The sequence below is a fragment of the Maylandia zebra genome, linkage group LG20 (assembly GCF_041146795.1).
Source record: "Maylandia zebra isolate NMK-2024a linkage group LG20, Mzebra_GT3a, whole genome shotgun sequence".
NCBI lineage: Eukaryota > Metazoa > Chordata > Actinopteri > Cichliformes > Cichlidae > Maylandia > Maylandia zebra.
Window position 1 is genome coordinate 34,043,145 of NC_135186.1, and position 16,273 is coordinate 34,059,417.

General features: G+C 46.4%; 1 protein-coding gene across 2 annotated transcripts in view; it reads left to right on the top strand.

Annotated features, from left to right (window-relative positions):
• The window catches only part of fgd1 (FYVE, RhoGEF and PH domain containing 1), a 41,561-nt gene that overhangs the window by 18,562 nt on the left and 6,726 nt on the right, over positions 1 to 16,273 (top strand). For both annotated transcript variants that reach the window (XM_004568161.3, XM_004568160.3), the window contains exons 2-17: positions 4,026 to 4,349; positions 4,429 to 4,627; positions 4,706 to 5,504; positions 6,963 to 7,052; positions 7,318 to 7,466; positions 7,546 to 7,702; positions 7,885 to 8,023; positions 10,354 to 10,412; positions 11,963 to 12,109; positions 12,201 to 12,293; positions 12,652 to 12,731; positions 12,887 to 12,917; positions 14,647 to 14,748; positions 14,860 to 14,988; positions 15,390 to 15,548; positions 15,710 to 15,856. In XM_004568161.3, coding sequence (XP_004568218.2) covers positions 4,026 to 4,349; positions 4,429 to 4,627; positions 4,706 to 5,504; positions 6,963 to 7,052; positions 7,318 to 7,466; positions 7,546 to 7,702; positions 7,885 to 8,023; positions 10,354 to 10,412; positions 11,963 to 12,109; positions 12,201 to 12,293; positions 12,652 to 12,731; positions 12,887 to 12,917; positions 14,647 to 14,748; positions 14,860 to 14,988; positions 15,390 to 15,548; positions 15,710 to 15,856 — 2,804 coding nt within the window. The remainder of the gene's footprint in view (positions 1 to 4,025; positions 4,350 to 4,428; positions 4,628 to 4,705; positions 5,505 to 6,962; positions 7,053 to 7,317; positions 7,467 to 7,545; positions 7,703 to 7,884; positions 8,024 to 10,353; positions 10,413 to 11,962; positions 12,110 to 12,200; positions 12,294 to 12,651; positions 12,732 to 12,886; positions 12,918 to 14,646; positions 14,749 to 14,859; positions 14,989 to 15,389; positions 15,549 to 15,709; positions 15,857 to 16,273) is intronic.

Here is a 16,273-nt window from a genome sequence, read left to right on the forward strand (position 1 = left end):
GAGGGTGTTGGCAGGTCTGAGTGAGGAGCAAAATCAAGGCGTGAACGTCGGTGGACAGCAGAATGTTACCAATCGGTTAGTCAGGACCTTTTCATGAAGCCTCGAGCTGAAGTCTTCTCTGTCTTCTTATTGTTTTAAACCTTGATGTGATGAGCAAGGGGCGGAGCTAACTGAGAGAGAGAGAGGGTACTAGGTGACTGAAAGTCATTACCCAATCAGTCATTAGCACATCCTGGATAATGTTTTAACTCTTAGAATGACCATAATTTATAAAATAGGCTGAATGTTTTGTTGAGTATGACCTGAAACCCACGACTGGGCCCAATTAAAGTTTGATTTCTGTGGTGAAATCGTGGATTCATGAGGTCAGAGAGTGACTTCCAAGGCGTCATCCAAACATGGTGGCCACGCCTAAGGTGCTGCCCCACTACCTAGACGACCGGAGACTGAAACCAGGACAGAAACACCTACAGACCAAATTGTGCCAAATAGTTCAGCTTTTAAAAAAATCCCCAAAACTAGAACCTTCTTAGTCAAAGAAATTCACTGCAGCAGAGGCATCGTTAGACGGAGCGCTCCAAGAGTTTTGAAGGAACTTCAAAAGGAGAAGAAAATCTTATGAACTTTTTTGGCTGGTCGTGGAGTTTGTATGTGCAGGTGAGCGCTGAAGTTTAACTTAACTGAGCTAACGCTTCAACATATTTGCCCAGATTGGTGCCCTGAGGTGTTCAAAATGGCAGCCAAGTGGCGAGGCTTGCTTCTAGAAGGACTTTGACTGTAGGTCAAAATCGCGTAAAAGGTTTGTTGAACTCCCTCAACGATGAGCGGAACATCGGGATCATTTCAAACAGGAAGTTGTTGCCGATGTTGGAGGGAATTGTGGGAAATGGTGTGTGTGGTCAGTTTAGCCTGAAGTAAATCTTTTCCAGTCTGTTGATTTAATGACTGCTGCTCTTAACGGTGCTTTCTAAACAACTGAGACGCCATCTGCTCCACATCAGCATGCTGATGTTTTCCCATGACCTCCCATCACGTTCACATCTGCACACACACTCCCTGCCGTATATAACTTAATTACTGTGTGTACTGCACACACTCACAGCTCCTGCAACTCATAATTTTGCTGCTCTGCTTTCAGAGATTTCATCTGAGAAACGTAACGTCATCTTAAAAGTCCGCAGGCCGGGTGTAGATCTCCATCACAGGCCACTCTGTTCACTCAAACGGCTAATTTTGTATGCTAACTTTAATTTCGTGCTCCACTGAACTATTAAACAATTTATTCATTGGGTAAATATTCAGCTTTAGAGACTTTAGAGATCTTAGAGACCTTTTTTTTTTTTTTTAAATCCGGGAGGAAACAAAAATGTGGAATTGCTCAACAAACCCACGTGCTCTGCAGGAATGCATCAGTCATAGCACATACAAATCTCTAAGTCTAGACTTTGGGCTGTATAAAAAAACGGATGTTTACTCTAGGGAGGGGGGATTTCAATCATAAATACTGTTCAATATTTGCTGGAAACTATTGGACTTTCCTTTAGTCGCCCTGTTGTAGCAGACTTATGTTAGATGTACCCATCAGTGTTTGGACTCGACCACGTTTTTGCTTATTTTTGAGGCTTTTTAGATGTAGAAGTCTTTGATTGGTTCTCTTGTTTCTACTGTAGCATCTCTGTGCACCACACTGGTCTGGTGATTGGCAGCTGTATAGACAGTGTAAAAGATGGATGTAGCCGTTGTGACCCAACGGTTTCTGAAGTCCTGTTATGAAGCCTTGAGCTGAGTGTTTTCACCATCGCCTTCTTGGTGTTTTGAAACGGGATGTAACAACCTATGAAACGGCTTCTCATTCAGAGGTTGTTAGCCAATGAGGATCCTCCTTTCTGACTCTTTACGTTATGAAAATGTACAACATAGACTTAATATAAATAGACTTTGTGACTGAGGTCAGAGCAAAGAGCTGTTTAACAGCAGACTTTTATAGGACCGGAAATCTTCTGCCATCCACAGCTATCGCCCCCTGGTGGCTGTTTAATAGACTGCAGGTTTAAGGCGCTTCACCACTGGCTTCACTTTTAAGTGACGGCAGCTGTCCATCTTTATGCTTTCTTTGAGTTGTTAACATGTTTTTATTTCAGCTGTTTAATAGTAATGTAGAGGTTTACACAGTGACCTAAACGGTAAAAGATCTCAGATCTCCGATCCTGGTGGGAAACATGAAACTTTTCAGATCGCATCATGAAGGACATCTGGCATAAAAATCTGCAAAATCAAACATGCTGAGCTACCCACCATGGCGACTCTTTGTTAATCAGGCAGCAGCTGAAAGTCCTTTATGTTATACTACATCCTGCCAAACCCTGCCAGACAAGTTTTTTAAGATGATGAATAATTTAAAGACTGTTTGTAATTATGAAATTCATGACCAGCTGTGCTGTCAGCCACTGGTCACTGAGGTTTTACCATTTCACCATCATGACATTTTAAAACTAGAAGGGACAAGCAAGGGGTGGATGTGACTGAGAAAGTAAGCGACACTGCAATCAATCACTATTGCAAGTTAGCACCACCCTAAAGCAAAACTTGTTGACCTTCTATTTCAGTCTCAACTGGTCCATAACTTACAAAACGAGCATTGTGTTCTGTTTAATAAGACTTTAAACTCACGATTGAGGCTGTAAAGTCACCCGGAGAGTGTTTAGTGAGCTCGTAAATCAAAAGAGCAGAAGGGTCGTTTTCTCATAGAGGCAACACAACTGGGTTTGTTTTTGCAGACAGAGAATACGCCTCCCTATAGACACATCCACACTGGCTTCACTATTCAGACCTGGAAGTAAGGATAACTGGACCAATTTATATAAAGCATGAGGTAATTAGTTCAATATCCCAAATATTACTTTACAACATAAAGTAAGTATTTAGAAAAGACTTAACCCTTGGGTAGACCTGGTTTCTACTAAGGACTCATTATTTAACATCAAATAGATTTCTGTGGATATCCTTTTTTACACACTTTTCCTTTTTCTTCTGGTCGTTTATTATGCACAGCCGGGTGACACTGCATCACTTCCCTGAGAAAGCTGCATGGACACACCATGGCGACACGGAGAGAGTCAAGCCTGAACAACCCATCGGTTTCCTTTGTTATCGCCAATCAAGTTCACTGTTGACCATCAGGAAATGTGTCTGTTGCTAAAGGGCAGCAGTCACTATTGGCTCTGACACAGAAACATTAAGATGATTTGCATGAAATAAGCAAACAGAAACAAGAACAAACAAACAGAATAAATCTGTTTGTGCACAAAGCTAAAAATGAAATAAATTAACTGCAGGACAAAGAAACATGAGGTCAAGTCATCGTCAAAGGCTGGAGAAGAGAAGTCATAAATACACTTTGATAAAACAGCAATAAAACCATCAAGGCACAAGCAGGGCCACCAAGGCCAGTGCCCTATTTCACAAATTATAAAGAGTGCGGTCCAGTATTTATGACTTCTTTTCTTTATGGAATAATTAATGGAATACAAAAACAATATAAAAAGTCAATAAAAACACCCCGTCTGAGGAATGTGGATCTATAAAACAAGAGCCAACAATACTATGAAAAATATAAACCACATTTAAAATACTGAAAATCAAAGGTTCAAAGACACAGTTGTGGAACATAAAAGCCAGAAAAAGAAAGTGAAAAGCAAAATAAGTGAAACACACAAACACATTCGGCTGAGTCAGTCCCGTCTCCTCGCTTCTTTGGAAGTTAACAAATCTAATAAAGAAAGTTTTTTGGCTTTGATTGAATACGAAGGCTGTTAGTGTGTGAAGGACAGCTGAAGTAAAAGCTCCTGAAAACAAAGAGCAGCAGAGAAAATGTCTCCTGGATTTAGAGGAAACCTGCCGAGAGTTTGATGAAGCTTCAGGATCTGCAGACAGAAAGCCTAACCAAAATCCCCTTTTTACAAATATTTTTAGCTAACAACCTAACACAAACCCTTGTATATTTTTACCTGTCCCCTCCTCCTCAGGTCCCTCCTCCTCCTCCAGTCCCAGCTTGCTGACTAAGAGCCTCTCTCTGGAGCCGTCCTGCTCACCGTGCGGCCACCTGGGGGCGCTGGATGCCGACTCTTCGCAGCAGCCGAGCTCTGACCCGGGGCCGAGCTCTGACCCGGGGCCAAGCTCTTCCACATCAGGTCCCGCCTCCTTGGAGGGAGGGGCAGAGCTAGCAGAACGCCGTGGCTCTGCGAATGGGCTCCTGCTGGTGAATGACACGGGGCCGCCGGAGCTGCCAGCTACCACAATTACACCACCGAGCAAGAGCAGGCCGCCGCTGCCGGGACCTAAACCTCAGGGTAAGAATTTGATTCACTTTTTTTTTTTTTTTAACACATCCATGAGGTCATCGCTCACCTGTAACTCCGCCTTCCACAGTGCCACCGAAACCCCCCCACCTCCAGCAGCAGACAGGGGTTTCCAGGCCGCGCCCCCGAGCACCAGAAAAGCCCCTCCCACCTACACCCCCCTGCAAACCCCTCCCAGCGGACCCTCGGGCAGGCCGACCTCCACCTATTCGTGCAGACGGCACCGCCTCCCCCACCTGTGTCTTGTCACTCATCGAGAAGTTTGAGCGGTGAGTTCTGATTGGTTAAGGAGGAGTGATGTCATTATATGAGTCTTTTCTGTTTGTTTATTGTTTGTTTGTTTACAGGGAACAGATCATTGTGGTTCCTGACATCACCGGTGGGGCGCTGTGTCCCCGCCTCTCCGACCCCCCCTCCTCTCTGTCATCCTCCCGACCTTCATCACCAGCATCATCACTGGCCCCGCCCCTCCCTGAAGAGGAGCCGTCCTGTGAGCTCACGAGCCACGACGACATCACACAGGGGGATGAGGGTGGGCCTGAGGGTGAGGATGAGGGGGGAGTGGGTGATCTACCTGATGAGGAAGATGACAATAATGGCGATGACGTTGATGACGATGAAGACGATGATGATGAAGAGCTGGCGGCTGCTTGCCGGGACGATCACCATCACAAGCGTCTGTCCATGGAGTCAGGTTACAGCCCCTCAGAGAAACATGTAGAGGATGATGTGGTTGCCGTGGAAATGAGGGAGCAGCAGCTGCAGCCGGCACTGCTTGACCAATCAGAGTTGCCCTCCGAGCGTCTGTCCCTCCCCTCCTCGCAGACGGACGGCAAGCTGGCCAATCGAGACAGCGGCATCGACAGCATCAGCTCTCCCTCGCACAGCGAGGAGCTCTGCTTCGCGGGTGTGGATGATGGGGGCGTGGCCTATCAGTGCAGCCCCGCCCTTTTGCCCAGACTCTCCAGCTCATCCTCGTATGCTGGGGAGGGAGGTGAGGGGGAGGGGGAAGAGGGGGACCCGAGGGCAGGTGCGAGGCGGAGGAGGGAGTTTTCAGAGGAGGGAGACAGCGACCTGGAGGAGGAGGAGGCGGAGCTAACTCTGGTGCTGGCCCCTCCCAAGACAGACCGACAGGACTCTGCTGAGGTGAGGATTCAGGTGGTCTAACCATGTGGTCTACATCCTCAGGCTGATGTTCGTGAGCCGTTACACATCTGTAATTTCGTTTTGGATGAAACTGAAAATGGTTACAAAAAGATGGGTTTTAGAACAGACGCTTTCACTTTTCATGGAAATAACTGTTCCACCAATAGGAATCTTGGACAACATGTGGGAGTTTAAAAAGGTCGACAGGGGTCAATAAATACACAGAGAAGATTGATCTGGAAAACACGGGGCTATGTTTCAGGTTCCTGTGCAGGCCCGCGTCCTCATACAGATGTTTTACATGATCGACGCAGCTGCAGGCTTCAAACACTGGTTTGTGTTGAATATCTGCATTTAGACTCTTTATTAAAGTAATAGTACAGGATCAAAATATAAATATAATATAAGTATTAATATAATGCATATAAAAACACGGGAAAATATAACATAATAAATTATATTATTATAATAAGTATTTCTAATGCATTCAATTCTGGTTATGATCTCACTTACTTACGCTACTAAAAACCCACCAATGGGTGGTTTTTTCCACACCTGCTTTAGTTTAGTTACAGTTGAGAATATATTTAAATATGAGAACAAATTTAATTACTAACGGTGTGAACCATTAGAAGCGCAATAGGAAGAACAGATGTAATGACAACAATGTCCTGTATGTGGTTCGGCTCATATCATCACCAAATATTTATGGTAACTATTATTATATCTGTGTTTTCTGTTACCACAACAACCCCCAGCCGGTCGCGGCAGATAGCCGCCCCTCCCTGAGCCTGGTTCTGCCTGAGGTTTCTTCCTGTTAAAAGGGAGTTTTTCCTTCCCACTGTCGCCAAAGTGGTTGCTGATTGGGGGTCGTCTGATTGTTGAGTTTCTCTGTAATACTGTAGGTTCCCTTACATTACACTATTAAGCGCCTTGAGGTGACTGTTGTTGTGATTTAAAACTGAATTGAATTGTTATTGGTAAGCAGGGATCTATAAATCATAAGCCTAAGTGGCTGAATTAGTGCTAAATATGTTAAAAATGATTTGGGGTGTTTACAACTGAATGGAAATCAAAGGCAGTCACACTGTTTGCAAATACACAGAAAAAGAAACTACTTTTATTTGAAGTAAATATTTGAATGTATGAATCTTGGTATCCTAAGTAGTTTATAGGTTTCAAGGTCGTTGAGTAGTATTTAGAGCATTACAGTCATAGTAATGCTACCGTCTTTATTGTATGATGCCATCCATAATAATTCAACATCGTTATTATATCTATGTCCTAAACCTAGCTATATCGTTTAATGTTATAATAATGATAATAACAATGCGAATGAATGAAAACTCTCTGACTTGAACTTGGGTCTCTGTCCAGCCTCCAGGTTTGGGCGTTTTTGCCTTTAAAAGAGGAAAATATTTACTGTGCACTCACTCGTTTAACTGTCTCTGTGTCCAGATGTCTGTCCAGCAGAGGGTCTTCAACATCGCCAATGAGCTGCTGCACACAGAGATTGCCTACGTCTCAAAGCTCCACCTGCTGGACCAGGTGAGTCGAGAGTGAGTCTCCTCAGCCTGTGAGCCAATAGGAAGAGGAGCTGCCCACCACACTAGGCTTAGCTTACCTAGCTGTCAGTCGCTCGCAGGTCGTCTCCTCCTGGTAGAATCAGTTTGTCTGTTAGCCGACTTTCACGTCACTGAGCTGTCACTGTTGCCATGGAAACCCCACAGTATTCCCACTGCAGGCTTGGCGGGTGTGAACTTTTTCCTGTTGTGAGAAATATCAGCCCGACTGAAGCCATCTCCTCCCACAGGTTTTCTGTGCCAGACTCCTGGAGGAGGCTCGGTCTCGCTCCTCCTTCCCCTGTGATGTCGTTCTGGGGATCTTCTCCAACATCTGCTCAATCTACTGTTTCCACCAGCAGTTCCTGCTGCCGGCGCTGCAGAAACGCATGGAGGAGTGGTGAGCCTCCATCTCCTCTTCCTCTTCTCCTGCTCCTCCTCAGGAGCTCCTCTCACTCCCTTCCTCTTTGTTCCCACAGGGACTTAAACCCGCGGATCGGTGACATCTTACAGAAGCTGGCCCCCTTCCTGAAGATGTACGGCGAGTACGTGAAGAACTTTGACCGAGCCATGGAGCTGGTGAACATCTGGATGGAGAGATCGACTCAGTTCAAGACCATCGTTCAGGAGATACAGGTACATAATCCAAATCTTTACAGGACATAAATGATCTGCTGCTGACGGCTCTGCACCAGATACCACAGGGACCTTCAGAGGTCTGCAGCCTCCAGGCTGCTCAGGGCGTCCTGTTTTGGCTCATTAGTTTAAGATCATCACACGTTGTTGTGTACAAACGTGTGCTTGATGTTTCTGTGCAGAGGGAGGAGCGCTGTGGGAACCTGACTCTGCAGCACCACATGTTGGAGCCGGTTCAGAGGATTCCTCGCTATGAGCTGCTGCTCAAAGATTACCTCCACAGGCTGCCAGAGGACGCCCCGGACTACAGGGACGCCCAGAGTATGAAAACAAACGCACAAAAACACGACTGCCTTGAGTTCTCTAGGCCACCAAATAGTGTCAACCGTGCATTATTAATAGAATCTAGACAAAAATATATTGTATTTTCTTTAGTTTACTATTATCATTGCCTGTTATTCTGTTATATATTAAAGTCCTTAACCTGTAGAAACAGAAATTCTCTGCTAGAAACGAGATGAAAAGGATAACTGAATTTATGAGTAGGAAAAATGAACCACTTTAATATGTGGAGGAAATCACAGCTACCCACGAGCAGGATGCAGCACCTCAACAAAAGTGTAAAAAAAAAAAAGAAAAGCAATTGTCAGCAGCTCTCTGACTGAGTGCATCATCTGCTGGGGAATTTGGTTAATGTGGTGCAAAACAAGCTAAACAGACACTTCAGGAAGCCTGATATAACTGATGTGATGGAGCTTCCTGCAAAGCCCAAACCCACAAGACGATACAATCAAAAGAACTGTCAACATGCCAGACGGCGTATCTGATTACAGGTGTGTCTTTAAACGTCAGCTTTGTTTTTGAGCACAAAATATTTTAAAAACACTGGTTTAGGCTAAAAATGAGAGCTCGGACATGTTCCAGGCTCTAGTCTTGAAATGTTCTTCGATTATAAAACAGAGACACTTGTGTGCGATCAAGTGTGTTTAAAAACCTTAAAGAACAGGCCAGTGAAAACCAAAAGGCCCAGTTAGATTAGATTTGGCTGTTTGCACATGCAGCGTCGTCCTCTCGGACATTATTAGATCCCTAGAGGAAGTCCCGTTCTGAGCGCTTGCACTGTGATTTCACCGTGAATCTCAGACATGTTCAGAGGCTTCTGTTTCAAACTGAGAGCGAAGGATCGCCGGTACTGATAAGAGCTGCATGTTTGGCTGTGACTGATCAGTTTTCAGTTGAAATTTCCAGTTTAAGAGCTGTAACGTCCTGAGGTGCCCGAGGATCTGAACCGTGGTGCTGTCATGCCGATTCAGAGCAGAACGAAAACACAAGAACTTTTTGGCTATAAAATAAAACCTTCAGGTAGAAGGATCGCTGTTTCCACACACTGTAGGACTTCAAATGAAAGATCTGAAAGATCTAAAAGAGCTGCTGTGCTGAAAACAGGCCAGAGTTGTACCAGAGCGTGAACCTGAATATGAGATCAGGCAAATATGAATCGAGTAAAGCTTTTGAATGTTTTTGATCACACTTCAAACAGTTTATGTAATAATTCTGATACACTATCTTGCCAAAAGTATTCACTCATCCATCCAAATCATTGAATCCAGGTGTTCCAATCACTTCCAGGACCACAGGTGTATAAAATCAAGCACCCAGACATGCAGACTGCTTCTGCAAGCATTTGTGAAATAACAACTCGCTCTGAGCTCACTGAACTCCAGCGTGGTACCTTGATAGGATGCTACCTGTGCAACAAGTCCAGTCGTGGAATTTCCTCAAATTAAATTACATCAGCTGATAGTGGTATTATAACAAGGTGGCAGTGATTGGGAACGATAGCAACTCAGCCATGAAGTTGTAGGCCAGGTAAAATCACAGAAAGGTCACAGAGATCACCAACTTTCTGCAGAGTCAGTCGCTACAGTCCTCCAAACTCTGTGTGCCCTTCAGATTAGCTCAAGATCAGTGCGTGGAGAGCTTCATGGAATGAGCTTCTACAGCCGAGCAGCTGCAGCTGAGCCTTACATCAGCAGGTGCGATGCAAAGCAACAGATGCAGCACCACCACTGGACTGTAGAGCATGGAGAAATGGTCTCTGGAGTGATGGCCCCTTCCTGTTCCAACATGACTGCGCACCAGTGCACAAAGCAAGGTGCATAAAGACATGGGCGAGAGAGCCTGCACAGCGTCCTGACCTCAACCCAACAAGACACCTCTGGGAGGAATTAGAGCAGAGACTGTGAACCAGGTCTTCTTGTCCAGCATCAGTGTCTGACCTCACAAATGCTCGTCTAGAAGAACAATTAAAAATTCAGATAAGCACCCCTTAACCTTCATAAAGCATTCCCAGAAGAGTTGAAGCTCTGGGTGGGACAACATTATATTAAACTCTATGGAATAATAATGGGACACTACTCGACTTCGTGTGTGTGAAAGCAGACAAGCAAGTACTTTTGGCAATATAGTGTAACTGCAGACTTTAGTTTGGGTTCATCAGCTCCTTCTACGGAGCAAACTTTGGGCTTCAGGGAGCGCTGCTGCACAGAGAAGCTAGAAGCCAGAGTATTTGGTAGCCTCGCCCTCATTGGTTCCTGGGTCTCTGTGTGTCTGAGCTACTGGCTCATGTAACTGTCCTCTCTCTCCTGCAGAGTCTCTGGAGCTGATCGCCACAGCAGCCGAACACTCCAACGCTGCCATCAGGAAGATGGTAAGATACTCTCACACATAATCACCCCCGTCTGCCGCTGTTCACACCACATCACTCAGATAAATGTTGCCCGGGATAGATTAAAGCTCAACTTTTACTTCATCTTTAATTAAACTCTCCTGATTACGCTCATTAACTGCCCGAAGCTCCTGGTAAACACGACTGCTGCTTCAAAGGTTGGTTTATACTTCAGGTTCGAGTCTGCCTGAAGAACGTCGGGTACCCAGGTGGGTTTGCAGAGGTCTCTCAGCGATGGCGTGATTAGTATGGTTAATGTAAACAAGAGCATGAGAAGCAGAAATGTGGATTCATGGAGTTCAGGCTGGTTTTTGCTGTAATGACTCAGAGGTCTGAGCCTCTCCACCTCCTCTCAGCGGGATGTTTGCCGTCGTCTCTAATCAGCTGTGACTGATTAAAGGAAAGCCGCTGCTGCTGATGTGAGCCGGTTTCACTCAGCTGACAGCTTTTTGGAGATTTGTGCAGGAGGCAGTGAGAAAACGCGACATAATCAGACGAGGACGTGTGAGTGGCATTAAACAAGCTTTAGAGGGAAGCTAATACTAAGAATACACTACAGCCGCTCATGGCGTTCAGTTAGACAGAGCTTAACTTCTGGACATTGGTCCAGACCCGATCACGGTTACCATGCTTACATTTTTCATATACTGCATTTCCTCCAACTTAGAAACGTGAGATGTACAGCTCAGATGGAGGGTTTGGACACAAAGTCAGAGGCAAAGCTCAGATGGTTTGGACATGTGCAGAGGAGGGAGGGTGGACGTGTTGCTGAAGATGGAGCTGCCAGGCAGGAGGAAATGAGGAAGACCACAGAGAAGATGGATAGAGTTGTGGTGACCCCTAAAGGGAGCAGCTGAAAGAAGAAGAAGAAGAAGAAGAAGAGGGCAGTTCCTTCAACCATTTTGCTGTGATTTGCCAGACTCCAGCTGTTTCCTTTCAGCCAAACATCAAATATTTTTGCAGTGTTTTCCATCAGGCAGTGATAGCAGATTACTCCAGACCAGTACATATGTGTAGTATGTGCCCTCTCTGCACTTTAACCCTGTAAAGCCTGAACCATGAAATAAGATGTAACATTTTTGCTACATCTGGCTCTTGTTTTGCAGTTTGGTGCTCACAGTTTGTTCATCTGAAACAAAAACATAAAAGGAGTTTGGGTTTAAAGAAAATCACACCGATGATGTAGATGTCTCAAAGCTCGTGTGTCACATGGTGTTTTAGGGTTTTAGGGTTAAAACCTAAACTGAAAGCGCTCCATTCGAACCCTGATCTGTAGAGTCACCTCAGAGGGGATCCAGACTTCCTGTAGAGAAACTCATTTCAGGATGTCAGGTCGTCTCCCGGCTGACGACTCGCTGGAAACGCTAGAACTTTGCCTTCAGGCTCCACAGCTGTCCTAGTAATCTCACAGTTTGCCTTTTGTATCTTATATCTAAAATGTAGGTTTCCAGTGAACTTAAAATGCCCTAAAACCCTCATGTAGCATCGGCAGGAACATGAACCGCTAAGTGATTGTTTTATGTCTCTGCCAGGAGCGAATGAGGAAGCTGTTGAAGGTGTACGAGTTGTTGGGAGGAGAAGAAGACATTGTTAACCCAACTAACGAGCTCATTAAAGAGGGACACATCCTCAAGCTGTCCAATAAGAACGGGACCACGCAGGACAGATACCTGATACTGGTACTTCCCTGTCTGTGTCTCCTTCTCAGTGCTTTACAGAGTTCATAGGGTCATAGTAACAGTAATAAGCGACACCTGCCTCTCTCTGCAGTTCAATGACAGGTTACTGTATTGCGTCCCGAAGCTGCGTCTGATTGGTCAGAAGTACAGCGTCCGAGCCCGAATCGACGTGGACGGCATGGAGGTGAGCTCTCCGGCTTTTCTCACTGAAGACACTGTTAGACTCAGTGTTTTTGCATTCAGCCTTCAAACACCTTAAGCGCTCAGTAAAGTCAAGAATATTAATGTGATCTACAGACTAATAACAACTAGACGAGCACTCGTTCAGTGTCCGAGCTTCATAAAGTTGGCCTGGTGGGGTTTTGTGTTGTCTTCCAGAGACACAGACACGCGGTATTAAAACGTGCATCCACCTCAGCTTTAACCGTCGAATAGAACTAACAATGATAAAGCGAGATCAGAGAGGATGATGATGAGCGTGCTCAGATTTAGCCTGAATATTTTTAACAAGCTAACAGAGAATTTCCCGCCTGTGTCCTCAGCTGAAGGAGACGAGCAGCGTCGCTGTCGCCAGGACGTTCCTGGTGTCGGGGAAACAGAGATCCCTGGAGCTGCAGGCCAGGTACAAACACCTACAGAGACAGAAGCACACTCAGTCCTGCAGGAGGACTCACTGTAATCAGAATCTGTCTCCCAGGATAAAAACACACTGAAGTTTGTTTCTCAGGTCGAGTTTTGCTCCTCGAAGATTTGACTGATTTTCTGTTGGCTTTGCAGGACGGAGGAGGAGAAGAAAGACTGGATCCAGGTAAGTGGTGCTGATGCAGCGGGCATAGATGATCCGATACTAGCACGTTAGAAACTGCGGACCTGATGGGCTCGTGGTGTGCTTTCAGTCAGCAGTGGCGAGTACTGTGAAGCAGGCACAGGGTCAAACATAAGGTCTGGGGGCCAGAATCGGCCTGGCAAAAGACTCCAATCCGGCCCAACAGACATCTTTGGACAATACAAAAGAGGACTTAATTTTTTAATGGATTTTACAGCTACGGGCCATTCGATCCCTATACAACCGTTGCAAGAGCTTGGTTCGCATTGCCGGCAATAAGTCGGACTCGTTCCCGGTGGGTGATGGGCTCCGCCAGGGCTGCCCTTTGTCTCCGGTTCTGTTCATAATTTTTAAGGACAGGATTTCTAGGCGCAGCCAAGTGGCGGAGGGCTTTCGCTTTGGTGGCCTCAGAATCTCATCTCTGATTTTTGCAGATGATGTCGTTCTGTTGGCTTCATCGGGTGAGGGCCTCCAGCTCGCACTGGAACGGTTCGCAGCCGAGTGTGAACCAGCGGGAATGAGGATCAGCACCTCCAAATCTGAGGCCATGGTTCTCAGCCGGAAAAGGGTGGAGTGCCCACTCCGGGTCGGGGATGAGTTCCTGCCCCAAGTGGAGGAGTTCAAGTATCTCGGGGTCTTGTTCGCGAGTGATGGGAGAAGGGAGCCGGAGATCGACAGACGGATTGGGGCTGCAGCTGCAGTAATGCGGACGCTGCACCGGTCCGTCGTGGTGAAGAGGGAGCTGAGTGTAAAAGCGAAGCTCTCAATTTACCGGTCGATCTACGTCCCTACCCTCACCTATGGCCACGAGCTGTGGGTAGTGGCCGAAAGAACGAGATCACGGATACAAGCGGCAGAAATGAGCTTCCTCCGAAGGGTGGCTGGCCTCTCCCTTAGAGATAGGGTGAGAAGTTCGGCCATCCGGGAGGGGCTCAGAGTAGAGCAGCTGCTGCTCCACATCGAAAGGAGCCAGCTGAGGTGATTCGGGCATCTGACAAGGATGCCCCCTGGGCGCCTCCTGGGTGAGGTGTTCCAGGCATGTCCCACCGGGAGGAGGCCCCGGGGCAGACCCAGGACACGCTGGAGAGATTATATCTCTCGGCTGGCCTGGGAACGCCTTGGTATTCCCCCGGATAAGCTGGAGGAGGTGGCTGGGGAGAGGGAGGTCTGGGCCTCTTTGCTTAGGCTGCTGCCCCCGCGACCCGGCCCCGGACAAAGCGGATGAAGATGGATGGATGGATTTTACAGCTTGTCCAACTCACAAAGATGTCTCCCACAGCTGCTCTTAATGCACCAAAGTACTAAAGTATCAGATAAACTATATATAATATATACAATATTATTACAGGATAGTCTCGGTAACAAACTGCCTGAACTTTTCTGTAATTTTATACATTTATGTTTTTACAATTTAACCCCCAAAAGTTGTGCCTACAGATTTCTTTCATTATATATAATTACAGCAGCATTTATGTATTATGCAAAAATACTGAGACTGAGGCTGAAATCACACTTAAATTTGTTATATTGAGATATTACAGGGATTAAATGTGAAGATAAAGTGACAGGAAGAGGATTTTCACCATTCTGGCCCAAAGCCAGCTGTATGTGGCCCGCTGCTTTAGGACAAATTTCAACTTGACTGATAGTAATGAAGGATTTTCTTCTTCTTTTTTTAATGAAATCCACCCTTTACTTTGTTTACATTCAGGCCATCCAGGCGACCATCCAGAGGCACGAGCAGACGATGGAGAGTTTCCGACACTTGAACTGTTCACTCCGAGATGATGACTCCACGCCGCCTCACTCTCCGGTAACACAAACACTCAGCGACAAAATTGACCCCCTGACATGAAGAGTGGAGTTCTTGAAATCCCAGAAATCATTCAGTTGTGACTCATATTCTCCCGTCTCTGCCTCTCAGAGCTGTGCTGAGCTGGGGAAACGAGCTCCGACTCCCATCAGAGAGAAGGAAGTGACTCTGTGTATGAAGTGTCAGGAGCCATTCAACTCCATTACCAAGAGGCGCCACCACTGCAAAGCCTGTGGACACGTACGTTCTTCATCCATAACATCTGTCTGCAACACCTACAGACAATTTAAAATCCACAGCACTGGACGACACCAGCTGATGTTTGCAGCGTCTGCAACGCCAGTGTGATGTGTTACAACGCTCTCCACATTCAGACTGTTCCCAACACCAGCCCACATCTGTAGTGTCTGTGACATGTGCAGCATCCACAACACCTCCACCTGCTGCTCACATTTATTGTACCCAGCATATCAGTATATGTCATACATGAGCTGATGTGAACATCTGTCGTAGCCCAGCACCTGGATATTTGTAGTATCTGCAGCACGTGTCTGCCAGACGTTTGTGGCACAACAACATTTTCAGACTTTACACAGCGTTGTCATAGTTACCAATTGTGTGATGGTCTATGTCGACTCCAGGTGGTTTGTGGGAAATGCTCGGAGTTCCGCGCTCGCCTGTCATACGACAACAACCGAGCCAACCGCGTGTGCATCGACTGCTACGCCACGCTCGTGGGTGTGTCGCCGTCTCCCGCCGGGCTGACCAGCAGCAGCCACAGAAGGCGCTCCATCCTGGAGGTGAGTGTGACCACGCTCTGACATCACCCGGCGTTTGCCTCTGTCAGATCTCCACGGATGGAGCCGCTTGCACATTTCAGGATTTCTCTTTTCAAAGATGCTCGACAGGTCGAGTGTCGCAGACAGCTGATTCTCTTCTCATCCATCTCTCGTTGCTATAGAAACAGGCCTCGTTGGCAGCAGAGAACAGTGTGATTTGTAGTTTTCTGCATCACATGGAGAAAGGAGGAGGGCGGGGCTGGCAGAAAGCCTGGTTCGTCATCCCCGAGAACGAGCCGCTGGTGCTCTACATCTATGGAGCTCCACAGGTACGCTATAAATTTACATTCATGTCAAATATATAAGAAGGCGCTTTCCTGTTAATCCAATTGAACAGGAACCGGCTGCAGTTCATACAGGGATCCAGTAGAGGTCGCTGCATCCCTGGATGGGAATGGAGATACAGTTAAATTTTTTAGCTGCACCTCCTTTCACCTCTGTCCTTTTCTTGTGAGCGTTCTGTACAAAACAGGAAATGCTGGGAGTTCTGGATTGTATTAGAAGCTCTCTGGTGGCATTGACAATCTGCAACCTTGCTAGTGCCCCCTACAGGCTTCTTTATTGATTACAGCCACAATATTAGCAAACACTGTCCTGCTGGAACATCAGCACCTCGTCCTATGGTGCCTTCTGTATGGAAGCCTGTTCCTGCCACTGAGGAAAACCTTTTTTGCCATCTGTAAGTC